Raw genomic sequence first — 26187 nt, 5'->3', positions numbered from 1 at the left:
GCTATCCAATGAAGTTGATGACACTAGTACAAATGACAGGATAGTTAAATCTTAAGATCATTAATATACATTTAGATGATGGGATATTGAAATGAAATACAATGATATCTTTAATCAGCTAATGATGATTCCTGATTTCATTCCAATGACGATAACACAGGTAGCTTTGAGGAATGCATGTGACAATTTCAGAACTAGTGAGTTGGGAAGTGACATTTTCAGAGGCAACCACTCATGATGTGCACAGTGAACACATATTTTCTGAACCAAGAAATCAGCTCTTTAACGCATGGGATCCAGATATGTTGGCACCTAAGTATGATAAGAGTCCTGTATGGAATTTTCCTTTTGGTCATGATGATGTTCTTATCTTAGAGCATAAGTATCCATTAAGGATGACATCGAGGAAGTTGGTTTTGGAAAGAATGATAATCTTGAACATAAATCTAACTTTTTTATTGCATAAAGCTGATTATGAGCAAAGTCTTAGTAACTTTGTTGATTCAGATCTACAACCTGATGTTGAGTATTTTCAAGACGGTTATGAGGAACAACATGAGACTTAGGACGGCCATGGAAACACAACTGAAAGGTATATTGAACAAATTCTGATTTATACATGCATCAGAACAGCAGTTCACCTTTCTTGCATACCCATGATTGAAAAAATCAGTTCCTGGTAACCACTGAAAATGAAGAGCAAGTTTTATCTAGTTTGGATAGCACAAATAGGCATGTGGAAACATAATTCAAGATGCAACAAGAGGTCAAAATGAGTTTAATATTCTCTTTGCTGATTTGCAAACAATGAAGAGCACAATGAAAGAAATCAAAACAGCCTCCTTGCAAATAGAGATATGGTTACCAAGATTGCAGTGTAGGCAAGTTGACTAAGGTAAGTGGATAAGTGTTGTCATTAACAGAAACATTATGAATGGGCAAGGTCGCTGAAAGCAAATATTAAGTTTGATGTTTAATGATGAAGAAAATAGTCTAAGAAACAAGCAAGAAAATAGTGCACAAGAAGACAGTTTGTTTCGGTGAGCTTCACAGGGAACATATACAAGGCTACAAATTGGAGGAATGATAGTATTGACTGTGTAGATGCTATGTCTAAGGCTTCTGAGCTTACCTTGATGTTTGGCACTAGCTTTGGGATATGATTCGAAGAACAGTTTTGATATCGCAGAAACAGAGCATATGGCAGAGAATGGGCAAATTGGTCAAGGAATTGATTTGATTTGTCAAATCAAGAACTTGACAAGGTAGGGACGACATCCTAGATGTTAATCCTCAACTAGCAGAATATAATATTTATTTTTGGGTAACATGTGTTAAATGCAAGGCTGGCAGGTTAATAAAAACAGTATAAAGAAAGGGATTTTTGTTTAGCAAAGTTGCTACATGTATTGTTATGCTATGATTGTTATATGTGCACTTTATTGATGTTGGTTAGATGCAAATTTGATAGTCAGAGTAGAGCAGAAGGTTGTATGTATGATAGAATGCAAGGAACTACAAAGGACTGATCAAATATTTGGGATATCAGCACAGTCAAATTTCGGTACTTCTCTACACTACTTGTAAAGTTGTATATTGTTGTAAGAGCAGTGAGCTCACCTTTTTGTAATACAACTCCTAACAGGGTTGATACCTTTAACACAGTCTAATCCTCTAACAAGGACAAATACACTATATGTTTTAATAGACTCCTAACAGGGTCAACACCTTTCACAAGGTACTTTTGATTAAAGGATCATTTTGTGGGTACCACCCCCATTGGGGTTTTCCCTTAGCAGGTTTCCCTAGTTAACAAAAGATGGTGTTATGAGTTTCTTTATGGTATGCTTATTATTACTTTTCAGTTTAATCATTTATGCAAGTTTAAGGTTAATATATGATATCCATAGTTGGGCAAAAAGTTGTGGAATACTAATTCACCCCCCCTCCTTCCCGTATTCCCTATTTCTAACAATTGGTATTAGAGCACAATTACTTAGAAGGAGCCTAACAGCCTGTGGAAGATCACTATGGATTCAGTACACTTGCAGAAGAACCTTGAAGCAGCTCTTGAGGACTTAGATGTTAAATATTAACCATGATAATCCTACTGGTCTGAGAAGTGCAGACTGCACTTCAGTCTTCTTCCATTATATCATATGTTAGCCTTTATATGCACTAGACTTGACAATAAGATAGGCGGCGATCCTTGGAAGAAACTACACTTTATACTAACCATAACAAATTTGTTATGTTAGTTAAGCAATTAATTTGTTTCTTAAGGCGCCGATTATCTCAAGTGGTGTTTGGGCCGACCTAGGGAAGGTCATGTTCCTTTAAGGGCCATGCCCTTTCGTCTTGATATATATGGTGGGCATTATTGTAGTTTGAGGGCATACAATAATAAGAAGTCTGCTCCCTCAAACAATAATACCTGTTCGAATATATTGCAGGTAAAAAATAACATTCAGATCAGAGTTAAAGGTGATAACTCCTCCTTACTTCAGAATATTAAGAAGATCATATTCAGCAAGAAAAGTATATTATACAAGTCTGAGTTTTTTTAGTACACAATTTGCAGAAACTGTACATTAGATCAGGCTAATGATGAAAGGAATAGATTGAAGACCAAGCTTAGAGATGCCCAAGATTTCAATCAGAAGCTGAGATTGAGAATTCAAGATTAAAGAGAAAGGAACTACTTGAACAGATCAAGGATTGTGAATCAGCTACCAAGCTTGAGACAGAATGAGATTCTAAGGCATGAAGTTGAGATCACAACACTAAAGATAAGTTTGATGTCAGATGAGAAAAAAGTAGAGACAGATCTAAGGACTGAAAATGCAGGTCTGAGATCAGAGATTACCAAGGTAAAATCTAAACTTGGAAGTACCAAATTGAAGTTTTCTGAACTTGAGAAATATAATTGCATAGTAAAAGGAGAACTTGTACAAACCAAGCAACATCTTGAGAAGTTGTATACAAGCACAAAGAAACTTGATGAGCAGATCATGGCACAAAAGCCCAAGGGAGATATGACAGGAATTGGTTACATTGAAGGGGAATCATCAAAGGAATCAGAGATCACAGTTGAGCATGAAATGGAACAAGAACCTAATCAACCATTAGATCAGATCAATCAAACACCTAATCAGTTTGAGCAACCTAGAGATCAAAGAAGACAATTCAATGGCAGATGTTTTGCATGTGACAAATTTGGACATATGAAGAGAGATTGCAGAGGTAACTTGAACAGTAAATCCTTTACTGATTATTGTTACAATTGTTTTCTTTATGGACACAAATCACATGAGTGTAAAAATCCTAATCAAAAATCAAATATGAGAATGAATGAAAGGACTAACATGACAGCTAGTAGATCCTTGCGAAAAAACAAAATTTTCAACAATGGAGTTGTGTTTTAAATGCAACAACTTTGGACATACTGCAAGGGATTACAGGTTAGAGATCAATCAGTTTGGACCAAGGTATGGAAATAGGGTTATGCCATGTCATATTTGCAACAACTAGGTCATACAGCAAGATTTTGCAGATTTAATGGATTCAAAAAACAACACGAGGACACCTAATGTAAGAAGGAACATGAACAATCAAAGAAGGGATGAGAATGTGAACAGACCACAGGTAGACAACATTGATAAGACATTTGTGAAGGAAGGAACTTTAGTGAGCACGGAAGTGTGGAAGGAAAAGTCAAAGGATATCACAGAGAACAAAGTGGAAGTAATGCCCAGCACTAAACCTTCTACATCTTCATGAAATATCATCTTTTGACCTAAACAGGGGAACTATCACCAATAAATATTCAAACCCCTAAGAAATAGAATTAAGTTTTACGAAGTCAGGTACAGCATTTCGAGGTATCAAGGAATATAAATCTAAGTTCGCAGAAGCTATTATGCAGATATGGAAGATAACTAAAGATTTCATGAGTTCTGTAAATTGTATCTTTTTTATTACTTCAATGATTACATTTAATGAAGATTTGTCTTGGCAAGGATTTAAGTACAAAAAAAGTCATTTTACTCACCATTCGAGCCAAGAGAGTGCAAGGAGCTAGCAGAGAGATTTGGAGGAAAATTGAAGCATTTGGAGGCAATTTGGTTGATGCCCTAGACACGTAATGATTAAAGGTATTTATCGCTCTTGCAAAGTAACTTCAAGCTTTAAATTGAGTTGTTCGGAAGTTCAATTGTCATGGCACCCCCACAAGCATGTAGCATGAATGAAAGACCTAGATATTAGTTTAAGAAACACCCTTCATATCAATGGGAGATGATCCTACAGGTGCTTTCTCGCAAACACCTAAAGGCATCTTGCACATAGAAGACATAAGAGCTTACAATCACTGTAAATCTGAGTCAATGGGGATAGGGACATTTTTCTGACCTAAATAAGGTATATCATGAGGATAAGTCATTTGAGGAAGGATTTGAACACCTAGGGCAGTTTAACATTCTGCAGTACATGTTTCATGAGGAATTTGAGGCGCAGGAGAGGATTAGGATTGCGTTAAGGAGAATCCATGATAATATGTTTTGGATGGGAGACCAATCAGTTATGATCCATAATGAACTAATTCATAAGGTAACAAGACTAAGTAACCATGGAATTGTTCCTATAGCTGGAAAACTAGTAAAGAAAGAGGTTGAAAAGAACACAAGAGCCAAATGGGAAAGGATAGGTATGAGGTATCAGACATTAGACAAGTTGATGTAAGGCTTGCTAGCAAAATCATGGGATACAAAATGAAATATGGCTCAAGACCTAATTCAGTATCAGCGGGTTTCATAAATGCAGCTTTTGAGATGGTCGTTGACAGAGAAGAGATTAATGTATGTGAGATCTTAAGACAACAATTACTTGAGAATATTAAGAGGATCAAGCATGATAAGTAACAGTCTTTCAGATTTGGATCTTTGTTTATGTAATTATTCTTTCACATATTGCACAAATTTCCAAATATGTCACATTCTGCATGGACCACTGATAAATGTAGTATGGAACTGATAACTAATTACTATAACATGCAAACCAAAGCTATGATTGATGCAGATATCTTTGGAATGATTAAGGTATTTCAAATTGAGATGAAACAGAGAGTTAGAATTCCAAGCTTAGTTGTACAAATATACAGGGACACTATTTGCTTTATGGTAGAAATAAACTATACCTGTAAGGAGGCACTTGAACCTAGAAAGATATTCTTACATCCTATGGGATATTTAGTAACTGAAGGTATGCTTGAAGGCTATCCAAAGCCTATTTTAAAATAAGAGAGGGCCACCACTTGTCCTAGATGGGGAACATATGAGGAAAAGTCAAGTGCAGTTAGAGAACAACTGTATAGTGGAACAAGGAAAAGGAAAGTTGCTAAGATGTTAGAGGATATTGGAAAAGAACAAAGTATGAGCAAAGAAGAGTCGGAAGAAGCTAGGAAGAAGGTCAGTGAGATGCAATCTCAAAAGCAAAACTTGAAGCCTCTAGCATTGGACAAGCAAATGAACCTATCATAGAAGGAACCAATACTCAAGCAGCAGTAGCACCAGAGGAAATAAAGAAGATGATTTAATAGAGATTACTAAGGTCCAAGCTATACCTGAGATACACACTCCAAGAAGATCTACAAGATCTTCTCCTGCATTTAAGGAGGAGGATGAACCAAAGGTAACCAAGCAATCAGTTAGTACATAAGTTAAAGCACAAGAAGAATCTAAAAGGACAACAAGGCAGAAAGCTAAGGCACATGGCCCAAGCTTTAAGAAGCCCAAGTTGACAGTGAAAAGAAAAGGTAAGAAGACTCAGAAAGAAGAGGAAGATGAACAAGTAGAAGAGGTTGAAGAACAAAGGATTCAAAAACAAGTTGAAGAGCAACCAAGTTTGGACTTAGCAACAGAGAGAAAGAAATGGAAGCCAGACTTGAGGAAGATAACAGAGAGGATTGAGCATGATGGTAACTTGGACCAAGTACAGAAATTCTACTGAAGATACAATGATGGACAACAGAGACAAATTGAAAATTCAATTGTAAAGTATTTGCTAAAATTTAAGAAGAATGTAGTTGAACTTCAAGGGAGCATTCCAGATCATCTATTTGTGAAGCTAGAAGAGAAGAGATTAAAAGCCATGGAAGAAGGTAAGAAAATGAGAGAGAGGAAACAGCTGGAAAACTTTGTACATTAATTAGTTATGAGTATACGAACAATGTACTTGAGAATTTCAAAACCTTGTTGAGAAATGCTATGGGGACAGTAAAATTAATGGCAGAGTAGTAGGAAGATGTCCTAGTTGAAACTGATAATGCAATACTTTAAGTTTTCAAAGACCCAAGAGAGATGAAGAAAAAGAAGAAATCAGTTGGGATAACTATAAATGAACCTAAAGTTTTGAGAAGTGAAGACAAGGAAACATGACAGTTTATAAGCAGTGTACGACAACCAGATGTCTGTATTGGTGCAGACCAGTCACACTTGATGCAACACCAGGAGAAGCAGAACTATTCAAAGATCAAGACAATATAGATAATGTTAGTGATGTTGGAAATATAGGAGATATTGGCAATATTATGTCAGAAGTTGTTAGCGTGGCAGAAGACACAAAGGATGATGACAGTGATAAGAAAGGGAAGCAAAGCAAGATGAAGACAAAGCAGTTGAAACAGAACAAAAGGACAAAGCTAAAGATGACCAAGCAGCACACCAAGATGAGCAACAATAGGACACTGAACCAGATGATCAGACAATAGAACCAGATCAGAATGAGCAGTTAGATCAACATAATCAAAGATGGATATTGCTATGAACAGAATGCCACATGTGGAAAATGAAGAGGGATCTTCATTTCCCACAGTAGTTGACTACTATGAGAGTAGAAAAGGACACATTGACAGACCAAAGGACAAAGGTAGAGACAATTCAGACTCCTACAAGTGAGCAGACATTTACAGTTGAACAGAGGATAGTAGATAGAGGGAAAGACATTGCCACCACATCTACACCCACAGTAAAAACATTGTTGCAAGTTCAAGTATGCAGAGAACATTACCAAATTGATTAAAGTTGACATGGATGAGGATAGTTTTATACAACTATCATTATTTGCACATGCAAAAGCCAATGAGAAATCAAGACAGAAGTCAGAAAAACACAAGCTGCTACTTCAGAAAGCTTTGGGTAGATTACAAAGGGCTTTACCTACACCTATTCAGCAACAAGGAACTGATATGGCAAAAAACTTGGAAAGAGTTATTACAGAATTTGATGATCAGTTCACTACTCTTAAGGAAGCAGCAAAGTTGAAGGCACAGACAGATTTTGAGGCGAGATTGTTCCATCAGATATGTGACAACATCATAAAAGATATACAGTTCATTGATACATGCATAAAGGATATAAGAGGATGCATAGCAGTAGCAAAGAAATTGTATGTTCTATGCACAAGAGCACACCAGTTTGTCGATGATGTGACAAAATGTATCAAAGAGGATGAAACAAAGTTAGCATTGGAACAACATGATCTGAATATGATTGAGGTGAAAAAGAGAGTTAGCAAAAATTTTGATACTTTGGATATATTGGAGAGAGACAGAAACAAAATCTTGGCAAGGTTTAATTTATTCTGAAATACCTTAACACCCAAGATTGATATGCTTCAAAAACAACTGAACACTTTATTTGATGCAAAAAGATCATAAGAAAATTTTATGCCAATGGATTTGAATGGAGCAAAAGTAGCTGCATGTGGAATATGTGCTGTCATACATGTTGCAGAATCTATGAAGAAGACTTGGGATGTGGAGTTAGAGACTTTATGAAGAAATTTCTCAGATTGCACCAAATTTTTACCTTGAAGAGCAAAGTTTTTGAACCAAAATTTTGACATGTATATATTGTTCTGACTCACCTTTTTCATTGATGTCAAAGGGGGAGGAGAAGAACTAAGAAACATAATGTTTTTGGAAGTAAAGGCAGCAAAATACAAGGTAACTATATAGAGCAGCAGTTATCTACTAAGGAAGGGCAAATGTATATCCACAGTATAGTCAATGGGGGAGCACAGTACAGAATATGGTATAGATGGTATGTGTAGATGATATCATTATCATATAATTAAGTTTACCATTATATTAATTACATTGATGAAGAGACAAGTATGAATAGACACGTCTCATGAAGGACTTGTCTCTTCTCTTGGTCTATTCCTCATACAAATACATGAGGACGCTGCCATTTGTAAAGTGCATCCCAAACATAATGGCAGTGCAATTACATTTGCAGCGATCCTCACAACCTTAACGTGGTATCAGAGCCAACTGCAAATATTAAAGGCATCTCATAGAAGACACAGCAGTCAACAAATGATGGAAACAAATTGAGAGGAAATTTCAAACTGCTCATGGTGTGAAGATACCATGGAGGCGGATAATGGTAATAATCCAAATTTAGACGATGCAACAGGAGAAATTTTGAGAACACCTCTTCAGCTATCCTTGATAAGGGCAAAGAGCATTTGTAAATCTGTGAACCAAATTGCAATGCAGATTCTTGCCTCCTAAAAGGAAAATGTTCTGAATGGTCATTGAACTGTTTGTCCACGTTGCTCACCTTGAAGTGTCATTGTGCAATTTGGATGATTTAGGGAATATTAGAGTTACAAGTTGAAGGCATACAGTGATTTGATAAAGACCTTGTCATATTCAGAGAATATAATAAAATATTAAGTTGAGAACATTATTAATTGTCTGTAAAAGAGTCAATTTTTTGCAAAGGACAGGAAAAATATTTCTGAAAGATGATATACTTATGTTGATGATTGGCCACGATTCTTTGTGGCAGGCTCCATTATATTTTGCTAAATATTAGAAGGAATCTATATTGACATTTCAATATTAGCATGAAGCCTAGGAGCCTTATTTGAAATTGTGAAGTCAAAAGGGGAACTTATATTCATTTGTCACAATAATTTTGAAGGAACGTGTGTTGTTGTTATTCGAAAGTAAAATATTTTTCGAACGAACATTATTTTCTAAAGAAGTGAATCAATTCGATGCTCAGAGATTGTGGGCAACTAACAGGAAGCAAATAAAGATTTTTGAGCTAACAATTAGTCGGGTGTAGTTTCAAAAGCTTGGTCATTCTGTGTATATGCCGTCAGTGGTTGAACTAAATAAATAACACACTGACAAAATGAAAACCAAGTGAAATGTACTATACAGGTTCATATATCATTTTGAGGGGGAGGTTTGTGTTCTCTGTGTTGCGTAGCACCACAGTGAGGTACAAAATATATTCCAAGGAATGATTAAATTTAAGGAGTGGTGGTTCACCATTATAAGAAAGTGTGTTTATTAAGAAAGGATTACAATTAAATGGGCAATTTAAGACCACTCATTTACATGCTCTGCACTGTGAGAAGTACAGTTGGACATAGAGGGCCCCACCATAACATGGACTTATGTATACAGCGCTTCAACAAAGCTTACGAATCATATCTACCTTGATCTAAAGGATAGTCCCGGAGAAATATGATCTAACAACGATAGACCACTTATATTGTACTTATGGGGAGTGTCTAGATAACTATTACAGTCAGCATATAAATGTTTGACCAGAAATATCATATTATAGTCTACGAGCCGATTAAGTAATCTATGGCATGCATTTTGTGGCAAAGGGAAGATCGGTTGTCTTACAAAAAATGTAGCACAGATGCTAGCAACAGGACAATTGGTGCTCGCGGGAGTTTCTAATGCCCGACGTGTATGGAATAGCAAATTAAATATGATGGATTTAATTTAGGATATGGAGAACACATTGGGCTCCACAAGTCAAATCATGTACTATGTGATGGCAAAAAAACACAGTACCGCTGACAATTGCATACAGATCAAAAGATCAGACTTGCATAAGGAAAGGTTATTAAAAAATTAAATAGCCACAAACTTCATAGTTATAACATGGAATTAGGAACAAGGAAGCCCAATATGATAAAGGCATCTGGTGAGACGTGGGCCTCTTTAAGGTGATGTGGTTAGGTATATTTTTTATTGTGATGAAATGTTATATTGCTTATATATAGAGGGATAAATTTGTACACATGTATAATATTAGAAAATTTCGAATAGATCATGTATATAAAGATGATTATTTAAATGTTCTTATAATATAATAATATTCTGGAGAACAATTATTAAAGTTAATTTTTATTATAAGAGCTATTTGCCTTGATCTTTTCCTCTGAGTATGTTTTTGCAGGAAGAGGAAGATTGAGATTCAAAGGGAGCCTGAAATTTCATTAGAGGCAACCTTGAAAGAGAGGGAGTAGATGGAGGATGTGATCCAATCAACCTTCGATGATCTCAGTCATACTGATGTAGAGGGAGTACACCATGTTGAGATGGATTCTCCAGAGATCAATAAATTGTAGTAGTCAAGAGGACTATGATTCATGAATGTACCTCGTGACTATATGATTTTAATGGGCCTACCCCTTGTGTACATCATGAGGAAGTGACGACTTCCAAATGATGTCACTTGTATTTGCAGAAGTTATTGAAAGGTGACAATCTTACACTAACTTAATTTTCTATTATGATAGATATCTTACGATGTCTATGCAAATAATGATAGATTATACTTTGCATGGTGGATGTTTATATGGTATGCATTATGAGAATGTGTGTGCACATACTTTATAAACAATTTTTAGTACATGGTGAATGAAATGCAAATTGATGTTCTAGAGGCCATTACACAGAGTACTTGGTGAATATCATGCAACTTGATGTTTAGGAAACCATTGCTCACAGTACTTGGTGAATATCTGATCTGTGTTGGGATCTATAAATTTTATGACTTAATTCCAACAATTAGATTTAATTCCCGATCCAGGCAATAATTGCGTGGTATGTATTTTAAACTGTTAAAATTACAAGAAAATTTATGCTTTAAACACAATTAATCAACTATGTGTTTAATAACAATAAAAACTTAAAAAATTGAGAGAATAAGAAAGAGAATAAAGAGACAAACAATTTGATATAGAGTTCATCCGAGTAGGACTACATCTCCGAGTCCGCTTCTCAATTAGGGGACCGTTCTATTAATTCTACCAAGCAAAACACTTTGTTACAGAATCCAAGCTTCAAACATTCACAGTCTCTTCTATGCGCTTGAAGGCACTAGACAACGCCTTCGTGCTTACAAATTCTCTCACAAGGAAAAACAATTCCTTCCTTTACAAAAATTCTCCAAGACTATTTTTTTCTCAAGGACTAATTGTCCTTACAAAAGGAAATAACCCCCTATTTTGGCCTTTATAATTACAAGCCATACAAACGAAAACACCCCTTTAATTAATCAAACAAATAACAATATTTGTTTGAAATGTATGGTAAAAAGGGTTTGAATATATTCCATTCCCATATTTTTAGGGATTTTTTTAATCCATATTTTATGTTGGGGTTTGGAAATATATATATATATATAATCATCACGTTCAAGAGACCATTTTCATTTTACAAAATGGGGCTGATTTTCCATGTCATTGGGCTGAATGGGATTATGACATCAATGCTACAACATCAGGATTTGTCGTGGAAACCTATTAAGAGGATCAAGAATATTGTTAGCTCATTGTCATTATCATCTTTGTATTTGTTAGTGCTGCTAATGTGTTGTACATGTATAGTGGTTGGAGTAATGAATACAGAAAGATGTGGAAAAATACAAATGGGTAGCAATGTGATTGCAATTTTCATAATTACTATACAATTTTTTGGTGAAGCGGGTGCACAAATAAGGTGGACAGATACTAGACAAGTGGGAAAGTGTTTCTCTCACTTAGTGTCTGATTAAGAACCTTTTGGAGGTCCAAAAGTTCCTTTAGTGGGGAGGAATGATCCAGGTGGATCTTGAAGACCTCAAAAATTTAACCCACTCATTATCTCCTAAGATTGGCATCAGTGCATAGAGCATGGCAAAACATTCCTGACACAATTTGAAGCGCATCAAAAGGAATCTGTTTGCTCAAGATATGCTTGGTCAAAGGTTTGGTCAAATAGGTTGACTAAAAAGGTGAAATTTGACCATCTCAAAAGTGGTCAACAATGGGTCTTAAATTGAAGATCTCATCAAGAGCTTTTCGACATATTTTGAACGGATGAAATCCAAGTTCGTAGGTGAGAGTTATCATCGTTTGAAGTTTAAGGTGAAAAAGGTAATCTTGATGACATGACATGATGTCACCATGCTGACATGGAATCCATTCAATAATCGGCAAAATGTAATTAAGGGGATTTGAACCTCTAACCTCCCTTTCTCTAATAGCCTCTTTTGCCATTGGATCACTCACACTAACCTTGGCAGACTAATGCACACTATGGTAATTATCAAATCAATGTTGGTTGTTAAAGTCAAAGCCAAGGGACCCATGGGTAAGAATCAAGCTACATAATTTGCCTTGATTTTTGCAATTCGAATTTCCACCATAAATTTTGGGATTCTAATTGCCTCCACAATTTTTGGGATTGTATAGTGCAAAATATAGTATTTGTTATATTTTTGCATGGTGATCCGACAATCAAGAAGTTTAAAATATATTCCAAAGGTTTATTTGTGAGGTTCGATTTATATGAGCCAAATTTATAAAGGGAAGAATATATTTTTTAAATTGAAAAATATTAATGGTTTAATACAAGCCATATATTTGAAATGGGGGAGTTTATTTTTAAAAGGTTTGGTTAGAAACTTGTTATTTGGTTTTAAACCAAATATGGCTATTTTTTTGTATAAAAGGGGAGATTTTCTCTGTAAATGAACAATCAAGCCTAGGGGGAACAAGGAGACTTGGAGAAAATTCTTGTGTATTCTCATTCTTTGTAAAAACTCTTGGAGAGTTTAATTTTTCTCTTAGCAAAGGGTTTGGAGTGAGAAATATTGGGAGTTTTATGGGCTAAGTGGTCTCTTATGAGAAAAATGGAGAGATAAAAACTTAGTTGCTTCTTTGTGAGAAATTTCATGACGTTCAAGTTGATTGTAAAGGCTTAATGCCCATTGAGAGAGAGTTGCAGTTTTATTGCTTAGCATTGTAAAAAGTGGCGAAGGGGCTATGCACGAACATGTTGCTAGCAAGTTGTTGTCATTGTAGTGTGGAAGCGAGTAGCAGATTGTAACTCCATGGAAGACCATGGTGATGTATGAGTTTTGCATCATAATAATGGCACTAATCTTGCAAGTTTGCAAATCCGAAGACGTAGCCAGAATCTGGTGAACTCCAAAATCAAATCTTTTGTCTCTTGTTCTTTTTGATGCATATTTTGTCTACTTAGTTATTTTCCGCATTTCTAAGTATTATTTGCTTAGTTCACAAGCAACGTCGGTTACAATCTTTCTATTATATCTGTATCCTAGTGAATCTTGAAATTCTAAGTGATTCATAACAAGGAGTTTACAGATCAATATCTTGCATCTCAAAATTCTGAAGACCATTACTCAAAGAGTACTTGGTGAATATCATATATTGTTATTCTGGAGACCAATACTCAAATGTGATATCAAAATGGTGAATATCATATGTTGATATTTTGGAGACCATTGCCTTATTGAGTACATGGTGAATATCAAGTGTTGATATTCTGGAGACCATTATTCAGAGTTTTGGTGAATATCATATGTTAATATTCTGAAGGCCAATACTCTTCATATCATATGTGATATCAAAATGGTGGATATCTTTTGATCAAAGATATCTTTAAAATTTGCCATACCTAATATTACCAATGGTGTAATACGTATCTTGTGTTTATCCTCCCTAACTAAGAGGGAGTGTTGATGTTTTGGTAGCTTTAGTACGATAAACTTGTGAGATCAAAGAGAAATTAATATAATTACAAATATATATATATATATATATATAGATAAAACTATAATTGAGTTTGCCATTATATTAATTACGTTGATGAATAGACATGTCTCGTGAAGGACATGTCTCTTCACTTGGTTTATTCCTCATACAAATACAAGAGGATGCTGCCATTTGTAAAGTACATACCAAACATAATGGTAGTGCGATTACAATTGTAGCGATCCTGAGAATCTTAACAATATACTTATCTGATAATCTGAACTGCAACCAACTGGTCATTCCATTGTGAAGGGGAGATATGGTACATCAAGGAGAGCAAGTAGTCGAAGATACATCCGGGTTAAGCGGGATGTCAAATGTTGGATATGCTTCTTTGCCCCTAAAACCTGAAGAGTTAAGCAGGAAGCGGTATGGCAGTTGTGTTTTTGTGCCCCTGAACTCCTAAGAGTTAAGCAGGAGACAATATGTCAGTTGTGCTTTTGTGTCCTTGAACTCCAAAGAGCAAAGCAGGAAGTAGTATGGCAAGCATACGTCCAGACCTCTTAACTAGTTGGATAGGCTCAAGGCATCTTATATGATCTGACATGGATGCTCCATAATGACAAGGAATGTTTTGGTGTAATGTCCCTTCCTGCAGTTCAGACTACAATAGAAGATGACCTAAAATCAGGGATCCCCATTGCTCAGCAGAGTGATTAGGGGACCCAACCAGGTGTTGTGAAGCTAAACAAGGAGCTTTACAAGCCATCCCAAACAGTTCAAGGTGGTCTCCTATTTCTCAGGAGGATCCCTATTTTTTTTGGAGATTGGGAGTTGGTCTGGGAGGCATTCTGAGTTATTCCAGATGGTTTGAGACAATTTCCTAAATTTTAGTAAGGGGTCCTATTTTTAGGAGGAGAATGACAGTGGCCCTGCTATATTTTGACATCACCCTTGGAGTGGTAGTACTACATATATTCCTTGCCTCTTGTTTCAATTTCTGATGGGAAGATATTACTGACTTTGTATTATCTTGGGCCAAATGCATTGGTTTTTTCTACCTTGATGGCATTCACGTATTTTTTTCTAGATGATTCAAATGCACTCTCATTGTGGATCAGAATTCTGGATTCTAGTGAGCGTATATTAACTCTTTTCATATTTATGGATTTTAATGGCCTACCCCGGCTTTACATTGGTAGCATTGTTTATAACTTTATTCCATTGAGTATTCATGGACTCTGCTCAAGAAAAAGTGAATGTGACCAAATATCAGAACTACCACTGAAAAAATTTGAAGAGGGCAAGGCAAAAACAATAATGCCAACATCCTCATTGATGTTTTGGGTAGCTTCATAATTAACATAAGCTGCCCTCAAAGAGACAGATTGGAGTATATGACAGTCTCTTCCTACAAGTTTTGCAACTTAACTACTTTATCGTCAATAGCTTTTGCAAGGATCCTGATTCTTATATTGCAGTAGATATTTTCAAAGGTAGAATATTTGGCAGTCCTATCATGCAGCATTGTCTCTTAGCATGTAATCTGCTTGCTGTCTGTTGGGTAGATTTAGAAATTGGAACAAGGATGATACAAAGCTATCTATCATGCAATTTAATGCTGCTGAGATGTAATCAGCCTCTACTGCTGGATTCAAATTGCTTTCATTGGTGAACATGCAGTAAGCATCTAGTTCTTGCTGCCAAAGGCTTTGGCATTCATGATAACTCAACGTTGTAAAATTCTTTTATGGCAGCCCTTTAGTCTTTTTTGTTTTAGTTTTTTGTCTGTGATATTGATGAGGTCTGATAAGGAGCGCTGCTTAACTACTTTGAATTTTTGTTCAATTTGCTCAGTATTACATTTTAGTTTTTCAGCTGATGAGGGTCAGGGTTCATTCATATGCCTGTGTATCTTAACTGTCAAAGTGTATACTTCGGTTACTAGACTCTGTAAAGAGCTATGCTGCTAGAGAATAATTCTTATATGCGATATACATTGGTACCTGTTAACAAGAGATCCCCGTGATCCACAGAGATTGCACTATTTTGCATGTGGAATCACCCCAGAAAACAGTAAGAACCCGATAGTCTCACAAGGGATACCTAGAAGCACAATCTTTTAGAACTTCTCCCAGTTATGTTGGTTTGGGAAGCTCATAGACCAGCCGGACTAGTTTGTGGACTCTCTTAGTATTCGTTCAAGAATTTATAGTCAATTGTTAAATTTTTTTTACTTGAAAAAATTTGATGCAATCTTTCGAAGATTGTTTATTGAATTAGAAGAAAATGGGAGAAATTATACACGGTGTTGGGCTTCTGATGTTTGTTAGTAGATAATGGTTACTCTCAGTAAATCCAATTTGCAAATTAAAAAAATAATTATTTTATGCAGATAACCAACAAGATAATTTTAAAGAAACCACAAAAAATGATTTATCTACAAACAGACAAAACTGCTCTCGGAAATTCGAAGGGTTTCGCTGCAATTTTAGTAGGGGACGATACAGACTTCAGGAATAGACGTTATACTAAAATATGGATCGCCGGGCAATCTTTTAATATAGGTAGCATATGCATTGTAAGATACTTTCTACGTAAGAAAGTACAATTTACAAATACCACTGCAGCTTACGAAAAGAAAACGTAACTTTTTTAAGCTTACTAATTGAATTTCAAATCTTCTTGCCCGCACAGGAGCTACCTAAAAACCCAAGAATTGTGATGAAAATAGGATGACGATCTACGCACAACTGCGCCACAATTAAAACCACCCATAACCACGCCTACTATTTACCAACCCAAAAAAACAGGAGAACTTAAAAGGGAATTTTAACCAATATTTATAAAAGTATAAAATTGAAGGACAATTAAAATGTGTATGAACAAACAAAAGCAATAATTGCTTTAAAAGGGGATAATTTTAAACGCCGAAAACCTGGATTTGCAGAAGACGGTTCAGCGTTTGTGTTTCTTCTATCATTGCGTGATACTTTACATTTGCATTGCAGAGGAAGGACAACTTTGAGGGTGGCGGTAGCACAAGGAAGAGGGTTTTGAAAGGGTTGGACAGTGGGTGATATGGAGTGCTGCCAGCGAAGCGGCTTAGCAGTCATGGACGCTATAACAGACATTTTTGCTCCCTCAACTCCGTGAGACGGTTCTCCCTCCAATTTGCTCAAAAGCCCCGGATAAGATTGTTTAAGACATTTACTCCCACCTGGCACTAATCCACCCAAAAGAACTTCATCCTTTGAAATATATATAGATAAATTTTGATGTGACCAGACTGAAATAGTCTATGGAACATCTTTTCCATTAAATCACTAAACCATTTAATTTTTAATGGTTTAAGTTATAATTTTTTAATAGGAACAAGTTTATGCTCCAATTGATTTTTAATTTTAATTTTACTAATATTAAAATTGAAAATCAATTATAAGGGAGGGGATTTATGTTTTTGGTAGAGTAGAGAATTAATTTGCAAGAGAGAAGAGAATGTATAATTCTAAGGTTTAAATAAAAGTATTTTTAAAATCTATTTTAAGGATATAATTTCTTTTTTTTTATTGGTTGAACACAATTTTGTTAGGGTTATTTATCTTTTTGGCAGTTTAAAAAAAGGAAGAAAATAGGAAGGATAACTATAAATCTATCATTTATTGCATATTAATTTATTTCCCTCTTCATTGTTTGTGCTAAGAAATCATTTATTTATTTATTATTAGTGCTTCCATTATGCATTCATGTCAATCCAAATATGAACACTAACCAATCAAATCTAAGAATTTAAAAGATTATATGAGATTTCAAATGTTTATATCTTTTTCTAATTTTTTATTATTTTATAAATCATATTTTTCATTCATTCTATTGGTCCATACTATTTTTGGTGGGGAGAAAATTAATTTTCTTCAACCAAAAATACAAATATTTTCTAACAACTTCATTTGGATTAATGAATGTATTAATTATAACTTTATCTTTTCCACATTTGTGACAAGTTGATAAGATTTTGTTTTTTCAATCATTTTATCTTCCACCTCACACAATATGTTTAATCAATATTAATTATCACAATCTATTAAATATTTTTAATTTAATATTTTAAATATATTTATTATTAGTTTTACGTTGATGTTTATTTTTTACTATTTGATATAACTTGTTACTAAAACTTCATATAATACATAAGTTCAAATTTTATATATATATAGTCTTTACTAATGGAATCACCAAGTTTCATATTAATTCTATAATCTAAAAATTTCATTGGTATACCTATGTTTGCAAAAGAGTTATTAATTTGCATTTTTTTTTAAATTGAAAAATACAATTTTTTAAAAACTTTATTGGTTCATGATGAAAAAGGCAATGAAAATATTCAATTTTCTTCATTAAAAATACAACTAATTTTAACATCTCTACTAATGCAAGCATTAATTGCAACTTTATTTTTTCTTGTGACAAATGGATAAATATTTTTTTTTAAATAATCATTTTTCTAACACCTCTATTAATGAATGCATTAATTTCAATTTTATCTTTTCCACATTTGTGACAAGTGGATAAACTTTTTTTTAAAAAGACAATTAGTTTTAATTGATATTTATCTTTGTAATTTGTAAAATGTTATTCAAATATAGATATTTTAATCAAATATAGACATTTTAACTCTTTTATATTGTCAATTTTCAAAAATTATTTTTTATATAGTTTAATTTCATATTTATTTTAATTTTAATTTGTATATAAGTTTAAATTAGAATTTAATTATTTTTATTTTTACATATCTAAACCAATGCTTTTAATTCATTTTCTTTTATTTTTTATTTATATATATAATTTTATTAGATTATACATTTATTTAACATATATAATTTTTACTATATTGATATTTTTAATTTATACTTTAAAATACATAATATTAATTTTGTATCAATTTTAATAAAGTTCAAATTGTTTAGCTTGGTATATTATCAACTTTACTTATTATAAGTGTGTTTGGTTTTTTTAAAGCATAAATGTTATTTTTAAAGTAATTTATGTTTTTTTTAATGCATTATATTTAACCTTAAGAATATTGTCCAGCTTCTGCAATTGGATGAATTTATCACTTGAACAAGATATATTAAACAATTTAATAATTGAAATTAATCAATTTAACTCTTTTTTTAAAAAATTATACAATTTTATCTATATCTCATGTATAATTAGTTGATAAATATCTTTGGTATGATAAATGTTCTTTAGGATGTCATCTAATTTTAATTTAGCATGATACTATAATGTTTATTTAAATATTCTTTTACTATTTTAATTAATATATATCATTGCAGTTATAGAATTTAATAATATACTAACTATACTCGTAATTTAATTTAGTTTAGCGCTATAATGTTATATTTTTCATTACTATTTATTTGTTATTTTATTAAATTAAATACATTATATTTTAACCAAAATCTACTTCAATCAACCATAAAATCATGAAGGTAGGAACTTTGGCGCATGCACCACTTGTTTTTGTATGATTTATTTTTAGTTGCTTTATCATTATTGGTGATCTATGAGCAAAGTTCCCCTATACAAAAGAGAGAAAGATTTCAAAGCTTGGAATCCAATGATAGAGAACTCTAGTCGCCATATGTTATTAGGTATATGTTGAATCTATGTTGTGCTTAATTTTTGTAGACTCAAAATATTGAACAAGTGATGTGATGTAATGCCTATCCCTAGTTTACTTTTCATGTCTTATTGCCGAATTCTTTTAGGCCAAGTTTATGGTTATATTTTATGATTTAGTGGCACTCGGTTACCTGATTTGATTGGATGTTTTTCATACTCAGTTTATACATTTTATGAGCTATTTGATACTCGGTTATTTCATGTGTTCATGATTATTCTTTCGATGATGATACATGTATGTTTATATAGTGATTTCAGTTATTTCATTATGTTAGTTAGATGGATGGATTTATGCAATTTATATGGATACTTGCCTCATGCTTGCATGTGTATAGTGTATTTGTATGTTTTACTTTATGTTTGGCATTTCTGATGTAGTTGAGGGAAAGAGTCATAGTCACTTGCTAGTCGGGATCTACATGATTCACAACTCCCCACCATTCTCTATTTAGTTTAGATTTATATGCATGTGTGCATGTTTGGCTTTTATCCAGATTGTAGGTATCGCGCATCGACTTCCTTGAATTGCCAGAATGAGCATTCCTTATCGCAATATCTCAATGGTAACGAGGGGAGATAGTTCTTGAGCCTAAATCCTAACCCTAAGCCAATGGTCCTAGAAAATAGGATAGGTATCTGAGTTATTTACCCTTCTAAATTCGTCAAGTGATGTGAATTCAAGATTTTGACCCCTAAGTTTGATTTAATACTTTGTCTTTCAGATGAGTTTTCTTATTTGGATTTGTGAGCGTGTTGTGATTTTTAGTTATAATTAAATCAAATAAAAACTATTATTATATGATTTAATTTAATGAAATTTTTACAAAGGAAAATCAGTTTTTAATTATATTTAATTAATTGAGAAAGTAACTAAATAAAAGATTTCAATTTAAAAGATTTAATTAAAGTTCTAATTTTGGTGTAATTATATTTATTTTATTTAATAATAATTTATTTACAAGTTTTATTTAATAATAAACTCTAAATATTATTATTAGTTAAATCAATAAATATTTCATTAAAGACATCTTGTGATTTAATAAAAGAGAGAAGGGGAGAGAGAGTAAATTAAATGTGCAAAAAGTTGCATGAAATTAAAATAAATTAAAATAATAAAGATAAGGGGTTTGCGTGTTTGCAAAACTGAAACCCTAAAGGAGAAAGCTCTTTATTAAGAAATTAGAGCTCATTTCTCCACACATAGGTTTGGAGGAGCAAATTTTGAGAAAGAGGGTTTTCGAGAAACGAGAATTTCTTGTGAGCTCCGAGTATTCGTCTGGTTAGAATCAGATCAAGGTAGGATCTTGTTGAGTTTTGCATAGTAATTTCCCTTCAAAATTTCTATGTCTTCTTTGTTTTTGTATGGATTTGTTTTCATAATCTATTTGGGTTGAAACCCTTGTGTTAAAATTTATTGTTCTTTGAAAACTTCTATGAATGAATTTAAAATTTGAAACCCTTGTTTGAGAAATTTGCGATTTGTAATTGGATTGATTGAAAATGGGATGGGGTTTGAAAAAGAAACCCAGAATTTAGATTTATGAATTTGATAATTCATATTTATTTTCCAATTAGATCTATACTAAAAAAGTTGTATATATATATATATATATATATATATATATACAGTAAATAATTGTTGTGATCATTTTTATAACAAAATAGAAAGTCATAATTACATAAAATTGAAATTCGTGTACGAATCGAAGGGGGGCATTGTTTTCATTTTGCAAAAAAAATTGAAAAGGGGAAACGGGGGTCATAACCTCCCCTTTCCCCATGTTGCATCGCAGCTTCACTGCGAAGGCTATTGTAACTACTACAACAGTCGAGGTTGTTGTTGTTGCAACCGATAAGCCTTAAATGTATATGCATGCAAATTATTAAATATGTTTTTAAATATATTAATTAATTTAATTAATATTAAATACTATTATTTATTAATCATTTTTATTATATTATTAAATTAATCATTATTGTTATATTATTATTATTTAATAATTTATTATTAATATTCATAATATTTAATAAACATACTTAGTTTAGTTAATTAGAATATTTGGGAATTGATTATAGTTTTAATTCAACAAGGTATATTTTAATTATTTATTTTTAAATATAATATTGATTTGATAAATGATCATTTATCTATAGAGGGGAAATTTGTAAAATATCAGTAAATGGACTTTTAGGGGTATATTTTTAAATGAAGATATTCATCCTATAAAGGTTATCATTTGACTTGTTAGTTTGTGGTGACTAATCAAGGAAGTATTGTACATCATAAATTCTTTGGGGCTCTTGGGCCCTATTTTATCAGAATTTTGGGCCGACATGTAATTATTAATTATAACCCTAAAGCAGTAAAAATACTTGTATAAAAAGGGCTTAGGGTTAGGGATTATTTCATAAGGTGATGTGAAAATTGGTTCTTGCAACGGTATTAAGCTGTAAGGGAAAATTGGTTCTTGCGGTGGTATTGAGCTGTAAGGAATTACAGATTGTAATCAATTTGTAATCACTAGATCATAATAATATTGAACTTTTTGTTTGGTGGACGTAGCCCAGGGTTTGAGTGAACCACATTAAATCTTGGTGTCTTGTGTTCTTTTCTATGTGATCTATTATTTTCTGATATTGTTTATATTTGCATGTAATTGTTATTTCTGTCTGAGGTTTAATCCTAACAAGTGGTATCAGAGTGAGGTTGTTTTTCAGTTATCCTTTGCAAAAAAGTCTCACGACTGAGTGGAAGCAATGGTAAATGAGGGTAAGCTGAGGGTTGACAAGTTTAATGGGCAGAACTTTCAGTTATGGAAAATGCAAATGGATGACTATCTTTATTAGAAGGATTTATGGAAGCCATCGGAAAGAAAAATCAAGAATCAAGAATCTATGTCAAATGATGAATGAGATTATTTAGATGCAAAGGCACTTGGAAGCATTCAATTATGTCTGGTACCATTGATGGCATTTAATATTACAAAAGGAAAGATGACAGAAGAGTTGATGGAAACCCTAAAGAAATTGTATGAAAAGCCCTCCGCTTCAAACAATACATTTCTCATAAAGCGTTTATTTACTATGAAAATGACAAAGGGTGGATTTGTTACGGATCATTTAAATGAGTTTAATATTGTTACTAGCTAGTTATCTTCTATGGATATTAATTTTGATGAAGAAATTAGGGCTCTATTGATTTTGTGTTCTTTGCCTGAAAGTTGGAATGACATGGTAATGACTGTGAGTAATTTTGTTTCTGGATCTAATACCCTAAAATATGATGATATGATTAGTGTTATTTTGAGTGAGAAAACTCGTAGGAAAACCTTAGGTGAATCTATATCATGAAGTGTTTTGAATGCACAAAGTCAAGGTAGAACAACTGAGAGAGGAAGTAATTCCAGAAACTATGAGAAATCAAGAGGAAAGTCAAAGGGGAGGAGGTCTCAATCAAGAGGACCAAAGGAGTGCTAGTACTGTGGTAAAACAGAGCATAAAAAGAAAGATTGTTAGAATCAAAATAAAAATGAAGGAGATAAACCAAATGGAGACAAGGAGGCAAATGTGGTAAGTAACAAATTCAAAGAGGATGCTCTGCTTCTATCTTTAGAAAGTGTTAATGATTCATGGGTTTTAGATTTTGGTGCTTCATTTCATACTACACCTCATAGAGGTTATTTCATTGATTATGTCCAAGGAGATTTTGGACTTGTTTATTTGGGGGATAATGAACTCTATCAGATTGTTGGAAAGGGAAAAGTTAATATTAAGTTGTAGAATGATAATCATTGGCTACTACATGAGGTTAGAAATGTTCAAAGTTTGAGTAGGAATTTAATTTCAGCAGGGCAACTTGATGATGAGGGTTGTGTAGTTACTTTTAATGATAAAAATTGGAAGGTTTCAAAAAGTTCCCTTGCAGTAGCAAAAGGTGTGAAAGTAGGCACCTTATATCTTTGTACAGGTCATAGTGTTCCTTCTACTTTAATTGTTTTAGAGAAAAATGAACGTTTAGGAACAATTGTTGCGATTGAGCATGGAGAACAAATAGTTGTCGTACGCTCTTTTTGCTGTAAAACTTTGGGTTTCAGGATCTCTGTAAAATTTGTTTTACCTAATCAAAAACAAATAGTTGTCGTAAATTTTAATACAGTGTTGTGACACAACTGACTTGGGCACATGATTGAGAAAGGTATGAAAGTACTTCATTCAAAGAAAGTTCTACCAGGTCTGAAATGTGTTATTATGGATTTTTGTGAAAGTTGTGTGTATGAAAAACAAAAGAGAGTGAGTTTTGTGAAGACTGGGAAGGAAAATAGAAAGAAAAAATTAGAGCTTGTGCATACCAATGTATGGGGACTGGCTCAGGTATCTTCCCTTGGTGGCTCTCATTATTATGTTACATTTATTGATGGTGCAACTCGAAAAGTATGGGTTTATTTCCTTAGACAGAAATCTGATGTATTTCAATTTTTTTTAAAATGGAAATGCTTGGTTGAAAATGAGATTGGTAAGAAATTAAAATGTCTCAGATCTGATAATGGTGGTGAGTATTGCAGTCATGAATTTGAAGATTATTGCTCCACTAATGGAATTCATAGATAGAAAACTATTCCAAGGACTCCATAGGAAAATGGAGTGGCTAAACACATGAACAAGACTATAATGGAGCGTGCAAGGATCATGAGGTTGCATGTTGGGTTGCCCTTACACATGTGGGTAGAGACTATCAATACTATTGTATATTTGATTAATAGAGGTCCCTCTGCTCCTTTGGGTTGTGGTAATCCAGAGGAAGCATGGACTAGTCAAAAAGTGAGTTATTCTTTTCTCAAAACCTTCAGTTGTGAAGCATTTTCTCATATAGATTCTGAAAATAGAACCAAGTTGGAAGCTAAGTCAAAGAAATGTGTATTTTTTGGATATGACATTAATGAATTTGGTTATAGGCTTTGAGATTTTGAAAATTGTAAAATTGTAAGAAGCAGGGATGTCATATTCAATGAGAAAGTGTTGTACAAAGATCTATTGCAGTAACATGAGAAGAAAGAAGATGATTATGTAGTGTTGGATGATACTTCAAAAGATGATGTTCTAGCAATTCCTCATTATGTGCAAAAACTACAACAACAAATACCACACACACCAATGAATGTTAAACGGTCAACAATGATAAGCAAACCTCCAAAAAGATTTTCTCCCTCTTTATTTTCTATTTTACTAACAGATGTTGGTGAACCTGAATGTTATGATGAAGTTGTGTGAGTGGATGCAAAGATTTAGTGGGAGTTTGCAATGAAAGAAGAAATGAATTCTTTGCTGAAAAATAAGACATGGCATTTATGCAAGTTGCCTGCAGATAAAAAGGCTTTACAGAATAAGTGGATTTACAGGTTGAAAGAAGACGAAGGAGGTAAGAAAAGATTTAAAGCCAGGTTAGTTGTAAAAGGATTTGCACAGAAAAAAAAGGCATTGATTTTGATGAGATATTTTTTCATGTTGTTAAAATGACTTCTATTCATACTATTTTAAGTATTGTGGCTACTAAAGATTTGCATTTGGATCATCTTGATGTTAAAACAACCTTCCTTCATGGTAATTTGGATAAAGAGATATATATGGCTTAGCCACAGGGATTTGAGGTCAAAGGTAAGAAGAACTTAGTGTGCAGATTGAAGAAGAGTTTATACGGCTTGAAACAAGCACCTCGGCAATGGTATCTAAAATTTGACAGGTTTATGCATGAGCATGGATATAACAGGTGTCATTTAGATCATTGTGTTTATTTTAAGAGGTTGGATGACGACAACTACATTATTTTATGTTTATATGTTGATGATATGCTTTTAGTTGGGTCTAACATGGATCACATTAAAGGGTTGAAATGCTAGTTAGCACATGTATTTGCTATGAAGGATTTGGGGGCAGCAAAACAAATCCTTGGTATGAAGATTTGCAAAGATAGGAAGAACAGAAAATTGACGCTATCTCAGACTAATTATGTTGAGAAGGTGTTGCAACGTTTCTCTATGAAGAATACTAAAGCGATCAGCACACCTTTACCTAGTCATTTGACGTTGACTAAGGAGATGTGTTCGAAGACACATGAATAGGAGAATAAGATGTCCAAGGTACGGGAGTTGCAGTACCTGCAAGAGTAGGTATGGCTACCACCGACACTACAGGTAAGTAGGGATGAGGTGGAGTAAAACCTGCCCTCCCAATTTTTTTTTAATATTATTTATATTTATATAAAAATTATTTTTTGTATAAAAAAGACCTCCCCCCCAAAGTTGTAATAATATATATCATATATAATTTTATTTTCATTTGACATAAATCCCACCTGTACTCTGATAGGACGAATACAACAAACCAATCACATTTTCAATATAAAATTCTGATATTATTCAAACCCTTCTTGAATATAATTCTAATTTTCTTTTACCTATGGATGAGGTTCCAAATTGAATTATTTTTCATTCAATCATATTATATAGATGAGATACAATACAAATATCATAGATTCAGAACAAGAGAGCAAAAGATTCATGCAACGAAATTCAAAGAATCGATTCCAACAATCTCAAAGAAGATAGGTTCATCTAAACAACATAATTTTAACTGGGTGAA

At 33.3% G+C, this 26187-nt stretch overlaps 1 protein-coding gene across 1 annotated transcript in view; it reads right to left on the bottom strand.

Annotated features, from left to right (window-relative positions):
• Positions 1 to 17098, bottom strand: part of LOC149534570 (Pentapeptide repeat-containing protein) — a 90067-nt gene extending 72969 nt beyond the window's left edge. The window contains exon 1 of the mRNA XM_089803885.1: positions 16802 to 17098. Within this exon, the coding sequence (XP_089660011.1) occupies positions 16802 to 16997 (196 nt within the window). The 5' untranslated portion in view covers positions 16998 to 17098. The remainder of the gene's footprint in view (positions 1 to 16801) is intronic.
• Between the last annotated feature and the right edge of the window lie 9089 nt (positions 17099 to 26187).

The sequence above is a fragment of the Cupressus sempervirens genome, chromosome 10, assembly GCF_028749045.1.
Source record: "Cupressus sempervirens isolate cs-2001-9-10 chromosome 10, ASM2874904v1, whole genome shotgun sequence".
Lineage (NCBI taxonomy): Eukaryota > Viridiplantae > Streptophyta > Pinopsida > Cupressales > Cupressaceae > Cupressus > Cupressus sempervirens.
The sequence above is the reverse complement of the archived record's forward strand: the minus strand, read 5'-3'. Positions and strand labels throughout refer to the sequence as shown.